Source organism: Artibeus jamaicensis, unplaced genomic scaffold, assembly GCF_021234435.1.
Source record: "Artibeus jamaicensis isolate MK-2021 breed Jamaican fruit bat unplaced genomic scaffold, CSHL_Jam_final contig_525, whole genome shotgun sequence".
Lineage (NCBI taxonomy): Eukaryota > Metazoa > Chordata > Mammalia > Chiroptera > Phyllostomidae > Artibeus > Artibeus jamaicensis.
In genome coordinates this window covers 477,686-498,060 of record NW_026521874.1, presented here as the reverse complement: position 1 = coordinate 498,060, position 20,375 = coordinate 477,686, and the positions used below count along the sequence as shown (strand labels likewise).

General features: G+C 60.8%; 1 protein-coding gene across 19 annotated transcripts in view; it reads left to right on the top strand.

The window, feature by feature from the left end:
- The window catches only part of EP400 (E1A binding protein p400), an 80,608-nt gene that overhangs the window by 57,370 nt on the left and 2,863 nt on the right, over positions 1-20,375 (top strand). For 12 of the 19 annotated variants that reach the window (XM_037160959.2, XM_037160960.2, XM_037160958.2 and 9 more), the window contains 20 exons: positions 124-258; positions 461-544; positions 906-1,040; positions 1,237-1,281; positions 1,371-1,524; positions 1,748-1,989; positions 2,099-2,272; positions 4,260-4,396; positions 4,514-4,570; positions 5,237-5,315; positions 5,411-5,662; positions 6,629-6,677; positions 6,749-6,858; positions 11,967-12,168; positions 12,291-12,457; positions 13,865-14,077; positions 14,344-14,539; positions 15,140-15,264; positions 16,440-16,586; positions 19,837-19,914. In XM_037160959.2, the coding sequence (XP_037016854.2) occupies positions 124-258; positions 461-544; positions 906-1,040; positions 1,237-1,281; positions 1,371-1,524; positions 1,748-1,989; positions 2,099-2,272; positions 4,260-4,396; positions 4,514-4,570; positions 5,237-5,315; positions 5,411-5,662; positions 6,629-6,677; positions 6,749-6,858; positions 11,967-12,168; positions 12,291-12,457; positions 13,865-14,077; positions 14,344-14,539; positions 15,140-15,264; positions 16,440-16,586; positions 19,837-19,914 (2,781 nt within the window). The other 7 variants (XM_037160961.2, XM_037160963.2, XM_037160965.2 and 4 more) reach the window with 3 other exon arrangements.

The following is a 20,375-nucleotide window of genomic DNA, read 5'->3' as shown; positions in this document are numbered from 1 at the left end:
CCCAGGGGCTCGGCGCCGGGGTGTGTGGCCGGCCGGCTTTGCAGGGCGCGGCTCTGTCAGAACCCCTGGACTTACAGGTGAAAAGCCTGTCAGAGCACCCAGCCCGAGCCCATTGCTCCGCAGGCCCTGAGGAGCATCGAGTGCCTGGAGGGGGGTGCGCAGGAGCCTGCGGGGGAGACGCCGGCGTCCCCAGGCCCCGCCAGCCCCCGGGGCCCGGAGCCCTCGCAGCTGGAGGAGCTGGCTGACTTCATGGAGCAGGTGGGCGCCTTTTCCTGTCTGTCCCCCCAGTTTTTCCTCCCAGTCTGTGTTTTAAAAACTCGTTCCTTTCATGAGTCATCTCTTATTTACTTTGGCCAAGAGCAACCTCTTTTTTGATTGAACTGTAGGTGGGGTTTGTAAGAGACTTTTAACCCTTGTTAACCTGTAGTTAACTGTATCCAAAACTTGTATTTTGAAACAGCTTACCCCAATTGAAAAATACGCTTTGAACTACCTGGAATTATTCCATACTGCCATTGACCACGGAAAGGAGAGGACCAGTGAGGTGAGGCCACCTTCCTGCCGGCGGCCAGGGTAGCTTGGCCTCTGCAGCATCAACTCTGGAGGGGTGCAGCCCGTCTGGTGTCTGAGGGCCAGCCCCCAGCCCCAGGTGCCGGAGCTCACCTACAGCAAAGTCTCGGGGCAGCCTGCACGGGCGGTTTCAGGGCTTCCAAAGCCTCGTGGTTCTTGACAGAGGCCCCGTGATGGGCAGGGGAGAAGTTCTGGAAAACGAGTAGGCACAGCTCAGAGGGAGCTGTGACAGGGGCAGGAGGGTCCCCTGCCTGAGTGAGACACGGGGATGGGGTAGACGTGCGCCCGGTGGGGATGGTGCCGAGCGCCGTGTCCGGGCCCGTGTCTCCCGGCAGGACGCGGTGCTGACCGCAGTGAGCGCCTGGGAGGCCCGGAACCTGCGGGCGCTGCGGGAGCAGGAGGCCAGGGCGCTGCGGGACCTGGAGCAGGAGCAGCTGCTCACCTACACCAGGGAGGACGCCTACAGCGCGGTGCGCGCCCGTCACAGGTCCCCACAGGGAGCCGCGGCAGAGAGCCGCTGCACCGCGTTTCAGCTCCACTCGGCCTTTCCCCGCCCGGTGGGGTGGGGCGGGGGGTCCCTCGCCCTCGGTGGGAGGAGCTGCGAAGGCAGCCTGCGGTGTGGAGCGGGCCGGCTGTCCAGTGAAAGCCTCCCTCTGTCCCTCTCAGGAATACGTCTGTGAAGGTGCAGACGGGCAGACGGAGCTCATGCCGGTGAGTGTCAGCCTAGTGGTCCTCGTCCCCCGTGGTGCCGGCTGCCCCCCACGAGGCGCACAGCTCAGGCCTCTGCCTTCTCCGTGCAGCTCTGGACCCCGCCCACGCCACCCCAGGACGACAACGACATCTACATAGACTCCGTCATGTGTCTCATGTACGAGACCACGCCCATCCCGGAGTCTAAGCTGCCCCCCGTGTACGTGAGGAAGGAGCGCCGGCGGCACAGGACGGACCCCTCAGGTGGGCGCTGCGACTGCACCCCGGTGCCACAGCACCGGCCGTCCAGGGGCAGGCGGGAGCCTTGGCGTGCCCGCTCTCTGCAGTGAGAGCAGGAGGGGTTCATGGCTGCCCCGAGCGCCTGGAGGCCTGGGCGTCCTTGCTGGCTCCTTGTTTCCTTCCTTCGCTCGCGGAGGCGGGTGGGGTGCTCTGGTGAGCGCCGCGCTGAGCCGGCCTCTCTGCGCAGCTGCAGGCAGGAAGAAGAAGCAGCGTCACGGGGAGGCCGTGGTGCCCCCGAGGTCGCTGTTCGACCGGGCCGCCCCGGGCCTGCTTAAGATGCGCCGGGAGGGGAAGGAGCAGAAGAAGAGCCTCTTGCTGAAGCAGCAGACACAGTTCGCCAAGCCTCTGCCCGCCTTTGCCAAGCCAGCCACCGAGTCGGGTCCCGACAACCCCGAATGGCTCATCAGCGAGGACTGGGCGCTGCTGCAGGTGAGCCTGACCTCCCCACACGCACGTTCACGTCCTCGTCACTCCGGTTCCGGGAAAGTCTGATGACGCTCAGTGTGTTGACCTCCTGGGCCTGACCTCGGTCCTCTAGGCTGTGAAGCAGCTGCTGGAACTGCCTCTGAACCTCACGATCGTGTCCCCGGCCCACACGCCCAACTGGGACCTGGTTAGCGACGTCGTCAACTCCTGCAGCCGCATCTACCGTTCTTCCAAGCAGTGCCGCAGCCGCTACGAGAGCGTGCTCATTCCCAGGGAGGAGGGGAAGGTGAGTGCGTGCCCTGGGGCCGTCCGTTTGCAGGGCCTCCGGAGGTTCGGCTGGGCGAGGTCTGTCTTGGCGCAGGCGGGGAGGCACGGCTGCCACGGCCACTTTGGGTGCAGGCTGGAGTTGCCGGTGCTGGAGCTTTGCGTGACGCAGAGCATATGTGCTGCTCCGTCCTGTGAGAAGTGCTACGTGCCGTCCGCTGGTTTCAAGCACAGCCCCCCGACCCCCCACATAGACAAGGAGAGCACAGCTTTGTGCCGGCAGCTCACATGAAGAAAAGTGCCGGCTGTCTTGGGCCTCACCCCTGTGCTGGTGCGCTGGTGCGCTGGTGCGCTGGTGCGCTGGTTCAGTATGCTCCGCCCTGACCAGCTGCGAGTGTCCCGGGCGCTGCCGACTCCGGGCGGCGACCCCGGGCGGCGGCTCCCCACTGCTCGTCAGCAGGAGGCCACTGCACTGTCAGTGTGCGGTGCAGGTCGGCACCCAGGCGCCTTTCTCCTCCCTCTGGAGACAGTCGGTCTCACACTTGTCATCTTGCTTCTTGGGCAGCGCTGCGGCTCTGTGCGCTGGTCTCGGCCTGGTGCCCTGTCTGGAGGGGACTGCTAGGCTCGTCCCCTGGGAAGGGACATCTGCCTGCACTTCTAAGTTGTGGCGGTGTCTAATCACTCCTGTAGCCAGCCTTTGCCTCAGCTCACTTTAGTCTTTCTGGAAACGGTTCTCTCAAAATGAGACATTTGGAGTTTTTTGTCTAAAAACGACAAACAAGCAGCTTTCCCCGACAGCAGTTCCGGTGCCTTCACCAGGAACATGTGAGGTCCGTTACACTTGGAAGCCTTTCTCACAGTGGCTCTAATTTGAACGTGAGGAGTGTGAAGCTGTAACTTGGCTTCCTGTTGCCACCCGAGGGTGAAAGTGAGGAAAACGCTGAGTGTGAGATGTCGTGGCGACCCCGAGTCGGAGGAGACCTCCGGGAAGCACCAGTCTGGTGATGAGGGAGCCTCTCGTGCGCCCTTGGTTTGGTCTTTGCTGGGGAGGCTGCCACCCGCGGGGACACCCCAGTGACGCTTGTGACGGAGGCAGTGGTGGGGAGGGTGGTGCTGGTGGAGGGACACACGAGGTCCCCATTGACTCATACCAGCAAGGGGCGCACTTCACAGCGTGGTGAACCCAGACAGTGCCGCCGGGGCTGTGCCGCCGCGGGGTCTGAGTCTGGGCCTGGTCACCTGCACGGTCACCTCCAGTTCTGCCGACACGGCAGGGCGTGTCACACGGCACGGCGGCTGCCCTCAGTGCGCTCTGTAGTGGCGGCTCTCCTCGGACGCCCCTCCTCAGCCGAGGGCCTTCCCTCAGCGTGGACGCAGTGCTCAGCACACCTGTCCCCCTCACGGGTTCCCCCTCCCCTGTGGAAGCTCTGTCTCCACCCATATTGTACTCTGGTTGGAGACGATCAGGACTCAGAACTCAGGAGCCCGGCCCACAGGGTCACCAGCCAGCCCTTCGCATGGCACAGGGAGTTGTCCTGAGCTCTGTGGGCTGCTGAGAGGTCTGGGGGGCGGGCGGGCGGGCGCTTGGTGGGACTGTGGGACTTAGCGGGACAGCGTCACCAGGCACAAGCAGCACTGAAGCCCCCATGGAAAGTCTGACCTCAGGGACCTTTGTTAGCCCACCGTAGACAGAGACTGGTCGGGAAGGTTGGGCTGCAGGTGAAAGCACTGGCTGCATCCCTCGTCAGTGGCCTCAGGCGCTTGGTCAGTGGTTCTTCCCCCCCAGAGAAGGTGGGCCCTCTGTCCCCAGATGGTTGGAGGTTCCCTTGGCGACGTTTGGAAAGGCCCAGCACAGACCGAGGACCAACGTCGGTGGGCGGCAGATACCGCTGCTGTGCCGTCTGTGCCAGGTCTCAGGAAGGAGGGGCGTTAATCACAAAGCCTCGGTCGCTGCCTCCAGGTCAGCGAGCCCCACGCCAGGTCACTGTGGGTCGTCTATCCTGTTTCAGAGTAAGAACAACCGTCCTCTGCGCACGGGACAGATCTACGCCCAGGACGAGAATGCCACGCACACCCAGCTGTACACCAGCCACTTCGACCTGATGAAGACGACCGCTGGGAAGAGGAGCCCCCCCATCAAACCTCTGTAGGCCGCGTTCCCCCTGCACCCAGCCAAGCGGGGCGGGGGGGGCTCACCTCTCGTTTGTCGTGTGTGTGTGTCCTTTCCTCACTTGGTAACTGCTGTCTCCGTTCCGTGCTGCAGGCTTGGCATGAACCCCTTCCAGAAAAACCCCAAGCACGCTTCCGTGTTGGCAGAAAGGTATTCTGTGTTTGTAACACCTTCTCACTCTGAAACGCTGATCCTCCAGCGTTCTCTTGCACCCAGTAAGCTCCACAACTGTGCAGACGGTGGGTCCCGGCTCCAGCTGGGGGCGGCAGAGCCGCCGAGCCAGCGCTGCAGAGGCTCTTGTCCGGGAGCACACGGAGGGTGTGCCGGGTGTCGGCCCTGCCGCCGTCAGGCAGAGGGCGCACCAACAGGGCAGGAGGGCCCTCTGCCCTCTCCCCACCCCTGATCTGGCAGACATTTGTTAGCTCTGGTATGAAAACACACCCAGTTTGGGAGTGAGCGTGCGTGAATCAAGGAGCTCGTAGGTGACAAGTGTGGGAGGCTGCAGGAGTCCCTGGAGCAGGAGTCCGTAAGGGGGGTGCAGACCTGCCGGGGCCACGCCCTGGGGTCTGCTGGTCGGCTCTGGGCCTGGAGGGCGGAGCGCAGGGCCCCAGACAGGCCCGAAGGGGAATGGGGCCCTGGGCTGGGGTGGCCAAGGCGGCCTTTCTTCCTCCTGGGCTGATGTGCTCGGTGCCCCGACCTTCGCGCTGGGCTGGAGCTGCCGCCAGCACCCCAGCTTGGACGGCGAGGGCTTTGGGTTTTGAGAATGTACCTACTTGAGAACTTGCCTGTTCATCTTTACCAACTTCTGTCTTTCAGTGGAATCAACTACGACAAGCCCCTGCCTCCCATCCAGGTTGCATCTCTCCGCGCAGAGCGAATCGCCAAAGAGAAGAAGGTGTGCAGCCTGGGTGCACCTGGGCGCGGTGGGGCCGCTGCTGTCAGATGCTGCAGCCTCGGCTGCTTCGCGCTCCTCTCCTTCCTGCCCTGCAGGCACTGGCCGATCAGCAGAAGGCACAGCAGCCGCCCGTGGCACAGCCCCCACCACCCCCACCGCAGCCACAGCCGCCGCCGCCCCAGCAGCCGCCACCACCTCTGCCCCAGCCCCCCGCAGCAGGCAGCCAGCAGCCCTCGGGGCCTCCCGCTGTGCAGCCCCCTGCCCAGGCACAGCCTCCAGCTCAGCCTGCGCAGCCCCCGCCGAAGGCGTCGCCCGCAATCACCACCGTGGGCAGCGCTGCCGTCCTGGTGAGCTGGCCCTCCTGTCCCTCAAGGCGCCCAGAGCAGCAGCCCTCCCGTTGGGGAGGTAGAGGCCCACCCTCTCCCTGGGGTGGGGGGTGTCTCCTCTGCGCCAGCTCTGTCCAGAGCTCCCGCGCTGGGGGACTCAGCCGCAGCTTGGGCCGGAGGCAGCTCTTCCTGGCGCAGTGCCTGGGGAGTCTGGAGTGAGATGGGTCTGTGACCTGTAACTGAAGAAGTTGCCCCCTCCTCCTGGCCCCGTCCCCCCTTTTCTCGAAGCAGCGGCACACGTGCACACACGTGCTCACGCACACACGAGGGAGAGGAGGTGGGCCCACCATCTCACGTGCCCCGTGCCGTCCCCAGTGCCCTGCCGCGCCACCTTGCCCTGCGTGCCCATGTGACTCATGCCGAGGTCACCCGTGGGAAGAGTGCCCGGGACTGGGTGGGGGCGCCAGTGCTCTGCACCGCCATCCAGGTGTGGGGGAGGTGTCCTGCAGGACCAACCAGCCCCTTTGTTTTCATTCCAGTAGCTGGAGTGTCATTTTCTTGTGCACTTGGGCAGCCTTGTTCCTCACACGCTGAGAGAACGCACTCACTGAACCCAGGGAGTTTGTCCTGCTGGGACTGGCAGGGCCCCAAGGAGAACAGGGCGGGGGGCGGGGGTGGTCAGGAGGGGGCTCTCCACAGAGCCAGCCCCTGGGCCGTGGCCTGAGTGACAGGGGTCATTCTGGAAAGAGTGGAAACCAGCAGCAGCCGTTAGCTCGCGGCTGTAGGGTCAGGGTCAGTGTGGCTGGAGCACTGGGGACAGAGGGGTGGACACCACAGTGACAGGCATTGGGGAAGGGGGGCTGGAGTCGGCTGTGTGGCCAGCGACCGTGGTCGGGAGCCTGGGTTCAATGCTGCTGATGTGGGAGCCTTGGGGGACTCACCGCACGTGCGAGATTGGTCTGGTCTTCAGACGGCTTCTCTCTTCAGCAGGCAGGGGCCATCAAAACGTCCGTCACGGGGACCAGCGTGCCGGCAGGTAAGGGTCGGGGACACGTGGCAGGAGCTCTGCTCGCGCATGCTCCTGCCTCACAGACCCTCTCCCCGCAGGCACGGTGAGCGGCAACGTGATTGTGAACACCATCTCGGGTGTCCCCGCCGCCACCTTCCAGTCCATTAACAAGCGCCTCGCGTCGCCCGTGGCTCCGGGAGCCTTGACGGTGAGTCGCCCCTGCTCCCAGCGGGTGCAGTGCACACCCAGCGGAGATTCCCAGGAAGCGGTTTGTTTGCCTTTTGGAGAAAACGGCCATGGGCGCAGGAAGTACTGGCCTAGCTGGAGTTTCATCAGCCGTGTGGACGGGCAGGTGCCAGCAGAGGTTCTCTGCTGTGCATCTGCAGGTGTGGACGGGAGCCCTCACTGCCACCTCCCTCCTCTGCAGGGTGCTGTGGGGGTGCCGCCCGTGGGGTGCCCCTTGTGCCTGTGGAGGGCTGTGGGGACACAGAGAGGGCTGGTCTGGGGGTCATGCAGGGGGAGGGGCCGTGGTGTCACCTGAGCATGGCCCACGCACCTTGCTGGGAGTGGGGCGGGCCAGGCAGCAGAGAGGTGCTCTGTTTACGGGGTGTCTAGACCCAGGCGCGGGAGCAGGGAGGGGCCGAACCTGGGCCGAGTGGCAGACACGGAGCCGTCAGACCACCGTGTGTGGGACCGTCAGGAGCCAGAGCGATGACCAACCAGAGAAGACGGGCGTCCAGCAAGACACACCTCGTGACAAGCCACCTGGCATCAAGAGCAGACCTACTGAGATTCGAGAGTCTAAACGTGTGCCCCAACTTCTAGTTCAGTGGCGCACCCACGGGCAGTGTGAGTGAGGAGGAATTGCTTCAGGGGCAGCAGCGCTTCGGCAGGCAGAACAGTGTCCTTCTTGAGCTGTGAGAAGTGTCCGTGCACAGCCGCAGCCGTCGTCGTTGGACGGTGCGGTCCTGGCAGAGGGTGGACTCGAGGGTCCTTGTGGCAGGACAGAGGTCAGGAGGAGACCCTCACATGTGGAAGCTCAGCCGGCTTCCATCCGGGTGCCGAGGGGGCTCGGAGGGAGGGCAGGCTTGTCGGCAGGCTGTGACCTGTGGCTCCCACTGCCCGCGAGAAGTCACTCACAGAAGGTCACCGACCAGAAGGCGAACGCCCACGCCACACTTCCAGAAGGCGACGCGGCGGACGTCTCTGCCTCGTCGGCTCAGGCAGACATTTCTCAGGATGCCACAGCCTGTGGGTCACCAAAGAAAAATTAACAAATTGACTTCATCAAAAATCACAAACAACTGCTCTTTGAAACGTGTTTATGGGACATAGCAAATGAAGGATTGGTATTCAGATGGTGCAAAGATTCTTCAGTCAGTAAGAAAACAACTTTTAAAGATGCACGAGAGATAGTCACTTCACCAGAGAGGATACGTGGATAGCGAGTAAGTGTGCAGCACACTCGCCGGGACCACGCCCGTTAGAACGTGGGGATGCGCCGGCACACACCCATGAGCACGGCTTGGAAACCAAGCACCGAGGCCTGGTGGTGCCGAGTGCTGGGGAGGCGGGGCTGCCGGGGACTGTGGGGTGGAGTTGGGTTACTGCTTATAAAAGTGAACCTGCGATTGTCCAACAGCCTAGCAGTTCCACTTCTTGGTTTCGCTCAAGAGAAAAATGTCTACGCAAAAAACCTGGCCGTGAACGTGGATAGTGGCTTCACCCATAATTAGGAAAAACGGGAACAACCAAGCCGTGCTTCAGAGGGTCTGTTGAAAAGACCTATTTCTGTGATGTCCTAAAAGATACAGTAACACACCCACGAAGCATTTTTCGAGGTGCAGGGGAGGTGCACAGTGTGCTCACCGGCCTCCTGCCGCCCGAGGCCGGGACCCAGCGCAGCTGCAGACGGCGGGGGGGCTTTCTGCGGAGGCAGAAACAGGCAGCGGAGAGCGGTCAGCCCCGCCAGACTCGGGTAGTGGGGTTGCTGGGCACAGGCTCTGAAGCAACGATGCTTGTGCATTTAGAGAAATAAAGGAACCCTGAGAATGTCTCTAAAAGCCAGGAAACGGTATTTAAAAGAACACAGAGAACTGCTAGAAATGAAAAACGGTCACCAATGTTGGGAAAAGACAGCCTGGTCAGGCTCACTGCCAGCTGACACGGTGGAGAGAGGACGGTGCCCTAGGAGGCAGGTCGGAGGATGCCGTCTGAGGCAGCGTGGGGAGGTGGCGGGCAGCCGAACGGAGAGTCTGAGAGCCTCAGGGTTGGGGAGCGACTCTCTCTGGAGACGTGTTTCCAGAACTGACCACAAGCCGAAATGACCAAGTCCGGCGGGGAGAAGAGACCCACACCTGCACACTGCAGCGGCCTGGAGGTCTTCAAGGCGACCAGCGCAAGCTCCCTGGTAGCAGTGGGGCCGAGGGGACGCCATCGTGGCTGTAACTGGGGGAAACAGCCACCGACCTTGGGCTCTGTCTCCTTTGAAAATATCTCAGGAGAGAATTCCGCCAAGATGGAGGCACAGGTGGAAACATTGTGCCTTCTCACACAACCAAGTTTAAAAACAACAAAGTTTTAGCAACAAAAACTCAGTCAAACCACAGAAAATTGAACTATACTGAAGTCCAACAACAACAAACCCTTCAGCCAAACCGTTAAGAGGGGCAAAGCTAGCAGCAGAGCGGGGTCGGGCAGGAAAGATCCACCAGACTGACTGGGGCATGCAACCCAGGCACGCCGGCAGCCAAGGACGAATCCCAGGTGTGGAGTAGCAGCGGGTGGACCCACTGAGGGCAAAGGCAGCGGGCTGATCTTGGTCACACATTCGCGCACAGATAAACCAGCGAAGGAGCGAGCAGTGAGACAGACCGGGCAGCCCCCAGCAGCGGGAAGCAGCAGAGGGGACCGCTATTGCTCCCTCTCTGACCCCGCCCCCACATACAGCTCACAACCCAGCGACCCTGGTGGCCCCGCCCTGGTGAACACCTAAGGCTCCGCTCCTCATACGTAACAGGTGCAAACAGATCAAAACATGGCTCAAGAAGAACTCAGAGCCCCAGAGCCAATAAATCTAAGCAATGAAGAAATAGCCAAACTTTCAGATGCACAGTTCAAAACACTGGTGATCAGGATGCTCACAGAACTGGTTGATTTTCACCACAAATTAGAAGAACATATGAAGGCTAAACTAATTGAAATGAAGGGAAATGCACAGGAAAGCAATAGTGATGGAAAGGAAACTGGCACTCAAATCAATCGAGTGGACCAGAAGGAACAAAAAAATGACCAAACAGAAAACAATGAAGAAACAAGAATTCAAAAAGATGAGGAGAGGCTTAGAAACCTCCAGGACATCTTTAAACGTTCCCACATCCGAATTATAGGGGTACCAGAGGGGAAGAGGAACAGCCATGTGTAGAAAACTTATTTGAACAAATAACAAAGGAGAACTTCCCCAATCTGGCAAAGGCAATAGAATTCCAGGAAATCCAGGAAGCACAGAAAGTCCCAAAGAAGTTGGACCCAAGAAGGAACACACCAAGGCACATCATCATTACATTAGCCAAGATTAAAATGAAGGAGAGAATCCTAGAAGCAGCAAGAGCTAAGGGGACAGTCATCTACAAAGGAGTTCCCACCAGACTGTCAGCGGATTTCTCAAAAGAGACCTTACAGGCAAGAAGGGGCTGGAAAGAGGTATTCCAAATCATGAAATCCAAAGACCTACATCCAAGATTACTCTATTCAGCAAAGCTTTCATTTAGAATGGAAGGGCAGGTAAAGTGCTTCTCAAATAAGATCAAATTCAAGGAGTTCATCATCACCAAGCCCTTACTGTATGAAATATTAAAGGGACTTATCTAAGAAAAAGAAGATAAAAAAGGTGAACAGTGAAAGGACAGCAAACTCACAGTTATTAACAACCACACCTAAAACAAAAGCAAACTAAAAGGACAGCTAGATCAGGGGTGGAAACATAGAAATGAAGATCTCAAGGAGGGTTAGCAACAGGGGAGTGGGAGGAGGGGAAGGGGGGAGAAGGTACAGAAAATAAGTAGCATAGACGGTAGGTAGAAAGTAGATGGAGGGCAAGAATAGTATGGGAAATATAGAATCTAAAGAACTTGAGACACGTGGACATAAACTAAAGGGGGGAATGGTGGGGGAGGGGTGTGCAGGGTGGAGGGGAATGAAGGGGGGAATAGAACAAATGTAATGGCATGATCAGTAAAATATATATTAAAAAAGAGAAAAAAGAAAAAATATCTCAGACAGGGTAAATAAAAACATTTCCAAACAAAGGCTGAGAGAGTTACCATGAGACCTTTACTCAGTGACATCCTTTAGGCAGAAAGAGGGTGTCCACAGAAAGGTGGAAGGGCTGACACATGAAGAGCAAAGACACAGTGTATGGGTGACGAGGGGAAGGTGGACGTCACTCCCGGGGGTGAGCGGGAGCAGGGGCGCCACACAGCTCTGGCGTCCGCACTGTTCACGGGAAGTGTGAGTTAGCCGTGAGACTCGAGTAGGTACCCATGGTGTGGTTTGCAGGTGAGACACCAAAAGAATAAAAACGGGGTGTGACTTCCAAACTGGGAGGGAAAATAGGAGGAGGAAAAAACCTGAAAGAAGGCAAGAAAGGAGATGAAAAGATACAAACGATGGGTGAGAAAGCACAGACCAAGACACTAGATTTAGACCTAAACACATACGCAAGGAAACAGACCGAGTGGCCCAGGAGCACACGGTGACTGCAGCAGGGGCATGTGACACCTTTAAGGGCATCAGACTTGGAGTCAGCAGGGTCTGCACCAGTTTGTGGTGGGCACGAGGCTGCCGGGACTCGGGGTCAGAGCTCGGCACTGGGCGGAGGGTGTGAGGCAGGAGGCTGCCCCGTGTTCTCCGTGAGGCCAGGCTGCAGAGCTGTGAGCCCTGAGCCCAGGAAGGAGGTTCGCACCGTGACTTCCGTGCCCGACTGGGGGTGATGAGGATGCAGAGTTAGCGCCTTGGACTGCGTGCTCTGGGGGATTCGACACGGGCTTGCTGGGGATGGTCAGGTCTCAACAGGTCTGTTGCATGAGGACAGCGGGACAGGGTGGTGTTGCAGACGGCGTGGGAGGCTGGCATTGGGCGCTGCTCGTTCCTTGTGTGGCCAAGTGACCTGCCGTGATGCTCTTTGAGTCAGCAAGATCTCCAGCAGGTTCTTCATTCCTTGGGGTTTAGATTCGGGTGTCCTTTCCGTCCAGTGACGGTGAAAAGCCTCGAAGCGTGTTTCAAAGTCACTGACAGGCCCTCGCCTTGCCTTTCCAGACCTCCGGAGGCTCGGCACCTGCCCAAGTGGTCCACACCCAGCCTCGAGCAGTTGGCTCCCCGGCCACTTCTGACCTGGTGTCCCTGGCACCAACACAGGGCGTTAGAGCCGTCACCTCCGTGACGGCCTCGGCCGTGGTCACCACCAGCCTGACTGCAGCGCAGACGCCGACCCGGTCTTTGGTGACCCAGGTGTCCCAAGGCAAGTATGGCTCGGTTTCCTGGGGTCCACCCTGCCCTGGAAGGCAGGACTCAGTCAGCCTCGGGTGGTCGTGGGGGAGAAGACTGGTGTCCACGTGCCCCCTAACAGAACCACTTCCACAGCCACAGGGGTTCAGCTCCCAGGGAAGACCCTCACGCCTGCGCACTTCCAGCTCCTCCGGCAGCAGCAGCAGCCGCCGCCCCCGCCGCCCTCCCAGGCACAGGTCCCACAGCTCCAGGGCCAGGCCCAGTCGCCCGCACAGGTCAAAGCCGTCAGCAAGCTGACGCCGGTGAGCACCCCCGGGAGACCACAGGCAGCGCTCTGTCTGGACACTGCCGTGCGTGTGTCACGTCCCTCAAGGCCTGTCCTGCAGATGCCGCCGGAGACCAGTGTGTTGGTGTTGTCTTTAAAAACATTCGCCGACGTGGTTGAGCACTCTGGAGGCCTCCGCCCCAGTCCCCAGCCATCTTCCCTCCTGCTTTCCCTGGGTCCCAGTCCCACCCAGAGGACACGCCGGGAAGTGTGTTCCCCAGGCTGGGGGCTGGGGCAGTGAGGACGTGTAACTCAGGGCTGGTTCCCAGGCAGCATTGCTGCTCACGGGCGTCGTGTGAGCTCGGTGTTCTGGGTTTGCTGTCTGCACACCTGTGCTGACGTGCGTGCAGACACACTCGTGGAGGGAACACCGTGTTCCTGCTGTCCACGGAGAAGCACCAACACTGGGCACAGGAAGTGACCGGAGGAGGCGCAGTAAAAATTCCAGCCAACTGACGGCCCATCCCCCCAGCTCAGAGTAGACAGGCAGGCACCGAGGCTTCCTCGAGGCACCGGAGCACACACCAGGGAGGTGAAACAGCCCAGCAGAACATTCACTTCCTGAGTCACTCCAGCCACAGTCGCAGGGCTCAGTGGCTGCGGGGATCAGTGGCCACAGGTGGCCATGGTTTTAGCACAGACAGCTCAGCTCCTGAGCAAGCCATCCCTGCGGGGAGCTCTGCCCCATGCTGCCAGGGGAGTGGCGGGCCCACAGAGGCTGTCAGTGGGGCTGGGGCTCCCCCAGGTGGCCCTGCTCTGGCCGTCCTGCACCTCCCACACCCACAGCGGGTGCCGTGCCTCACCCTGCACAGCTGCCCCGAGCCTGCCCCTCCCGGCCGCTGCCTCCCTCCTCCTCCGCCCAGGTCACTCCATTCATTCTCAGGGAGAGTCACGAACAACTCACTGAGCGTCCTTTTTAAAGGTTTTTTTTTCCTTAAAAATACATTTTGAGCTATTGTGGTATTTTAGCATTTTGACTTAAAGACATGAAGTTTACTAGTGAAATCTTTATTTGCAGATGGTGGGGCTAAGTGAGCGAGTGAGAATTAGTGCACATCTTAACGTTTCAGAGTCTAAGGAGGGGCCGCAGTTTTAAGCCCTAAAAACTTTGGTGGTGCAGCAGATTTGAATCAACTTGTTTGTGAGTGGTAACAGCCTGGACATTCTGCTGTGAATTCATTCAGGGGTCAGCACCACTGTTTCTGGCTCTCCCCGTGACGTGCTGACTTTTGACATGGAGTGTTTAAAACCCGGGGAGAGGCTTCGTGGGGCAGTTTGCACCCTGCGCATCAGCAGCCAGTCTCTTTGGTCAGATGCGAACGGAAAACCAAGACAGTGTGGGTGCAGTTAACACTGACGAAGACCTGCTCTTTCTGGGTTTTAGGAACACCTGATCAAAATGCAGAAGCAGAAATTGCAGCTGCCCCCGCAGGCCCCCCCGCCACAGGCCCCGCCGGGCCCCCCGCCGCCCCCCACACAGGTGCAGCCCTCACCACCCGCACAGCAGCAGAGCCCCCAGCTCACCACCGTCACGGCCTCCAGGCCCGGAGCACTGCTCACAGGCACCACCGTGGCCAACCTGCAGGTGGCCCGGCTCGTAAGTCCCCCGGGTCTGCTTTCCCAAAGCACCGACTGTGCAGGCGGTGTGAGCGCTGTGTGACCAGTTAGCTTGCAGGTCTTGTCAGACCCCGTCCCCTGCCTTTGGGGGTGACAGGCTGAGCAGCGTAGGGCAGCCTCCATTGAGGCTGACCACCACTTCCCACCCTCGGGAGCCCTGGCCACGTCTCACCGCTGGGCAACGTGTGGGGAGATGTTTGCAGACTCGCGGCTGAGTCCCCGACCCCTTTCTTTCTTCTGTGTTAGACACGTGTCCCCACGTCGCAGCTGCAGACGCAAGGCCAGATGCAGGCTCAGGCACCCCCACCGGCGCAGGTAGCCCTGGCGAAGCCTCCGGTGGTGTCAGTGCCCGCAGCTGTGGTCTCCTCGCCAGGCGTCACGACCTTGCCCATGAACGTTGCTGGGATCAGCGTGGCCATCGGACAGCCTCAGAAAGCCGCAGGTGCCTGTTCACGCCCGTTGGAGCCTGCCGGGGCTGACCGGCCTGTTTTGAGAGCACCACAGTGCACGTCAGCAGAGGGTCCCCCAGGCCCCCTGGCACGGGTTTGGCCCCTCAGTTTAACCACTAACACGCGGTGCTTCCCGTCCCTTTACCTCCCGGTGTCCAACCGGTGCACTGCCAAGCCGTCAGAACCTGCACCACCCCACTGTCAGTCAGTCAGGGGCGCTGACCTCTTCTCCCTCAGGCGGTTGCGTAAAAAGACAACAGCCACCACAATAGCCATCCAGTGTAAACGAATCAAAGTTTTACCGGTCTCCCGCCAGGTTGGCAGAAAATACACTTTTGGTGTGCTACGGACTCTCAGCGATTAGCGGGTGTGCCATGGGGTGGGCACGGCTGACTATCGCTGTTGCACCCGTATGTCCTGGTGGGCCCAGGGACCTCGTGCGTGTGAGAGAGAGATGGCTTTGTGTCTCAGCCAGTCTCGGGGTGCCGTTTCCTGTAGAGGGCAGTCAGTCTGAACTACCCCATGACTTGGGGACGGGCGGGGACCAGCTGTGAGACTTGGCATGTGACTTGCCCCCCTGACGGTGTCGGCAGGACAGACCGTTGTGGCCCAGCCCGTGCATGTGCAGCAGCTGCTGAAGCTGAAACAGCAGGCTGCGCAGCAGCAGAAGGCCATCCAGCCGCAGGCCAGCCCGGGCCCAGCCGCCGTCCAGCAGAAGGTACTGGGTTCCTGCAGGGGCAAGGGTCTTGGGTGCCCTGTCCTTATGCCGAGTCAGGCCCTGACCAGGCCCCGGGCGTACTGAGGACGAGAGGGCTCTGAATGGGTCCTGCTGGGGCCTGGGGGTGGGTGCTGTTCCCAGGCCCGGAGGGAGGGCATTGTGGGGTAGGGAGCTGCATTCGTGGAGGGCTCGTGGGGAACAGTGGGGCTGGCGAGGGGCCAGAGGTTTGGGGAAGCAGGTGCAGCTCGAAGTTTGCGGCCACCTGGGCTGCCAGAGCACAAGGCGGACTGGTGGGTGGGCACCCGTCCTGTGTGTATGACGTGAAGGAGGACTCTCCGTGTCCCGGGGGCTCAGACTCTGAGAGGGGGCAGCTCTGAACTGATTCTGGTCCCCACACGACGTCCTTCGCAGCAGGCTGGCACGCGGGCATGTGCTGTGCGGGCACTGTGCTGGCGTCCTCCTCCGGGAGGGGCCTTCTCCGCTGTGGTGGGCGGTTCAAAGAAGGGAACTCCTCTTGGTCCCCTCCCGTCCTCGTCAGCAGCCCCGTGGGTCAGCCTCCTGGGAGCAGGTGCAGGGTGGTTGGCTGGCACCGGGTGACACCAGGACAGAGAGGCCGGCAGGCGGGGCCTGAGTGATCGCGTCCACTGAGCTTATGTCCCAAAGAGAAACAGGCTGGGGCCAGAGTGCAGGTCGCGTGTCAGCGCCAGCTGAACGAGAGTCCCTGAGGCGCCTGTGCGTGGCCATGGCTCTGTGCGCCGGGCGAGTGGCCCACTGGTGCTCGGCCCTCAAGGGCAGGCAGAGGTTCCCTGTAGAGAGACTGGAGGCCAGAGTGGGTGTGGGGGGATCACACACAGTGGTTGGCCCCTCCTTGTGCTGGTCTTGAGTGTGTATGCCCAGTGCTCAGAGTCAGGTCTGAGAAATTGCACGTGTGTGTTTCCTACACTGTGGTCAGGTTCACTCACATGATGGGCGTGTAAGGATGGATCCCATCCCCGAATGTGTGGGGACTTCAGGAGAGGAAGCTGGTGACGCAGGGGCTGGACACACCAGTGGGATGCTGTGGGGACGGGGCAGAGAGCAGGCTGCACAGGGTGGTCACACTGCAGGTGGGGGGAGTGTCGGAGCCCGTGGAGCAGGGCCTGGTGGCTCTGACCCTGGGTGGTCTCTCTCTGCAGATTGCTGCGCAGCAGATTGCCGCCCAGGGCCAGCCCCAGAAGGTCACCTACGCCACCCAGTCCACCCTTAAAGCCCAGTTCCTCGCCCCACCCCTCTCCCAGGCTCAGAAGCTGGCCGGGACCCAGCAGGTGCAGACCCAGATCCAGGTGAGTGTGGACCCGCATGAGGGCCGGACGGCAGACCCCGCCGGCGCCCAGGACCACGGCAGTGAAGGTGGGCGGGCCCTGCGGCTTGGCCACCGGGCAGGTGGCCACGGCCTCTTCTCCCCTGCTTCCCCTTCTCATGGCCGCATCGTGCTGGGGAGGTCGCAGGGCCGCATCTGAGGTGCGCAGACCGAAGGAGCTCAGCCACGTCACTGCTACTGTGATCATTTTCTAAATCGCCCTTCGTTAGGGTGGGAAGATTCCCTCTTTGGTCACCAGAAGTGTGTGTGCCCTGTGGTGTGGGGTTTGGCCTGTGTCTCACCATCTGCCTGCACTCGGTCCCCTGTGAGCTCCCCAGTGCGGAGGCCTCCGTCCGTCTCAGTGCGGCGACTCCAGAGTCCGACCTGCAGCCGATTGCTGTCCCCATTCCAGATTCTTGACCCTAGCTGCCTTGGGACAGGTCACCCAGACCCTCACGCGCACCTCAGCCTCACCTGTGCACACCTGAACTCTCCTCCGGCTCCGGAACAGCGGTGCTGTTCTGCTGGCCTTTGGCCTCCCCTGGGCTGAGCCCACGGGCACGTTCCATCCCTCCATGTTGCCCCCCGGACCCCGCCCGTCAGCCGTGCTGTGGGCGGGGTTGCCGGGACCCGCTTCGCAGCGGTGCTGGGGCACACGTGTCTAGGCCCAGTCCCCGTTGCTGTGGCTTCGGCGCTCTCAGTCCCTGGGAGGGGCGTGTGGGCCCTCCGGTCAGGGCTGTCACGCACCGTCGGCTGCCCCTGGACCCGCAGCGTCCCTGCTCCGCAGAGGCCCCGTCCACACCAGTGCCCCTGGGTCCCGACGCCCGCTCTGCCCCGTGTGGAGACCTCCCCCTCTCTGGTGGGGCCCCTGGTGTCCCCTGCCCCAGACTTCTGTGCTGGGTCTGCTTTGCACAGCCCCCGGAAGTCATCGTGGTGACGCCGCCACCACCAGTCTGCTGCCACTCAGTCTCCAGTTTGGTCTGAAACGTACTCACTCCCCTTCACGGGGGCACAGGTGTAGGTAGGCTTACCTTCCTTGTGGTCTGGGGTCTCGGTTTTGTTTCCCTCTCCGTTCTTTTTTGCCTTCTCTCACGCCCTTCATGTATTTACTTCCCATTGTCCGTCCTCTGCCAGTTGGACAGTTAGCTGTCCTCTTTCTGTTTGTCGGTTGCTGCCTGGGGCAGACCGCCTCCTCTCCTGTGTCGGGTCCCCTCCCTCCGCCTCCTCGAGTGAGGCCCGTGCATTCTGCTCGGAGCGCACCCTCTGGAGCTTCCAGGAGTGTTTGAAATACCTGCCTTTTACTCTTCGTCCTGGAAGGTATTTTTGCTGGGCATGGCTTTGCTGATCAGCGTCTGTCCTCGGTACCATAATTTGAGTTCCTGGTTCCGTCGTCGTTGATGGACAGTCACATGCCCGTCCAGGGCCCAGGGGCTTTGAAGGTGATCGTTAAACCTGTTCCTCTCGAAAACCTTCAGGGTTCTGCAACAGCATCGCTGGGGGTTGTCGACCTTCTGGATCCCGGGCACTGACTTCACTTGCTGGTTTAGGGAGCAGTCGGCCACTGCACTTCCAGGTGCTGGCTCTGCCCGTTGTGCTGCCCTCCAGCCGCCCTCGTGCTTCCCGCTTCCTGTTCGCCTCGCTCAGCGGCATCCTGGGGAGGGGCCTCAGGTCCACCATCAGGTCACCGACTTCTCCCTGGCCAGGCCTGGTCTGCTGCGAAGCCGCGCAGTCAGATTTGTATTTTGGTTGATGTGTGGTTTTCACCCCTGTAAGCCCTGATGTGCTGCTGGTGCTCGGCATTCGTACCTCAGGCTGCACAGACGGGGCGCTCAGCTTGGTGTCCGGCCCTCTCTCTCCTGAGAGTCCTGGTGCATCCGGTCCCGCCGGTCTCCTGTTGGTCTCCTGCGCTTCTCACTGCAGCGGCTGGGTTTGTCTTTACGGTGACCGTTCTCTTGTGAGCCAGCTTTCCTCGGAGTCCTGTCTGCGGGGTGCTTTGTGGCCTGGGCTCCTGTAGTTACCGTCGGGACCACACCAGCTGTGGCTTGTGGATTTGCTCTCTCAGGTGACAATGATTTGGCCTCTAAGCCTGTGTCTCCTGTCCCCAGCACCAAGCCCTAAGAGGTGATTTCCTCTCACACCCCTGTGGGTGACGGGATCACAGCTGCCAGGGGGTGGCATGCGGCCCCCCTGAGAGTACGTCTGGACGTGGCCTCTCGTCAGCCCCCAGTGGGGGAGCGGGGGCAGCAGCACAAGGCCCCCCAGACTGTGTGCCCAAGGCCGCAGCCGCTGCTCCCCACGCAGGGTCCCAGCTTCACCCGGGTCCCGGCACCGGGCCTTCCTTCCTCCGCAAGCCTGTCGGTGTGTGCGGGCGCCACCTCCGTCCTGTCCGCAGCATCTCAGTCCCAGCCCCGCACTGGCCCGCTGCGCCAGCCCCCAACCCAGCGGAGGCCTGATCCGGGCTCCTCCCATCTCCGCGAGTGCTGGTGACGGTCTCGTGTGTCAAGTTCCGACGCACCAGCAAATGCCTTCTGACTCAGTTTTTATCACGGGGACTAACGTTTACTTGGAACTTTGACGAATATGTCACATAATTTCACATTTTCTCCAGAATTGTCTTGGGCAGACTTGTCTTCATCCCTGTTCCACAAGTTAGTACCCTGGGGGGGGGGGGTCAGGACCTGCAACTGGCCCTCTGGGTGCCATTTGGCCTCTTCAGTCAGCACCCCCGCGGCCCTGGCCGCACACAGACGGTGAGAAGCTTTGTTCTGTAAGTAGGAGGCAGGGCTCAGTCATGGTTAAGGAAAGTGGTCCAGACGACCACTTCACAATTCCGACGCATCTCTGGGCCAGAGCAGAATCTCTTCCCTGGGGGGCGCCCTCCTGCTACGTCACCTAGTCTTAAAGAAGAGGCTCTCTTGAGATCTCAGAAATGCTAAAACATTTTATTCCATCCTCGGTTTAATTTTCTCATGTAAACTTGGAGCAGTGTTTAGTAAAAGAAAACCTTTGGCTTTGTAAAGTCTGAGACCAAAAATAAGTGTCCCATCACACGTGACCGCAGGGCGTGAAGGCTCCCTCCGCCGCCTGGGGAGATGCCGGAGAAGGTCTCTTTTCCGCCCTCTGGCCACCGCGTTTCTGCATCGAGAACTGAGGAGGAGAACGAGGAGGGAGAGTCTCCCTCTGTGCCCGTGTTCTTCTGAACCCTGCATTTGGCTTTCTCTGTTTTGTCGAAGGTGGCCAAACTCTCTCCGGTGGTGCAGCAGCAGACACCTGTGGCTGGCATCCCGCAGGTCGCCTCTGCTTCCCAGCAGGTAGGTGCAGGCAGGCAGCCGCTGGGAGGCCCGCACGTGGGCGTCTTGGGGGCCTTCCTGTGGCCAGGCTGAGGGTCCTGGTTTCCTTCCGGAGGACGTAGACTGTCGGTCACTGGAGAGTCACTTTAGATTTTCACATATAGAAGAATGTGAGTGCACGCCACACCCTGTGGACCAAGGGGGCGCATTGCCGGGGCCGGAGCTTCCGCGGTTGTGTCGGGCTGCCCTGTGGGCCGAAGTGCGGCCGGGAGTGTGAGCAGCAGAGGCAGCCAGGACGCACGTCCCGACAGGCCTACCGCCGCTCCGGGGGCCGCAGAGAGCAGCGCCTCACACGAGTCTGTTTTCAGAGTCACACCGGCAGTGGGTTTCAGGAAACCAGAAGCAGCCGACCCTTGAACAGCGTAGCGTGTGGGGTGCCCGCCCCCGAGCAGTTGGAAGTCTGCGTGCAGCTGACGTTCGCC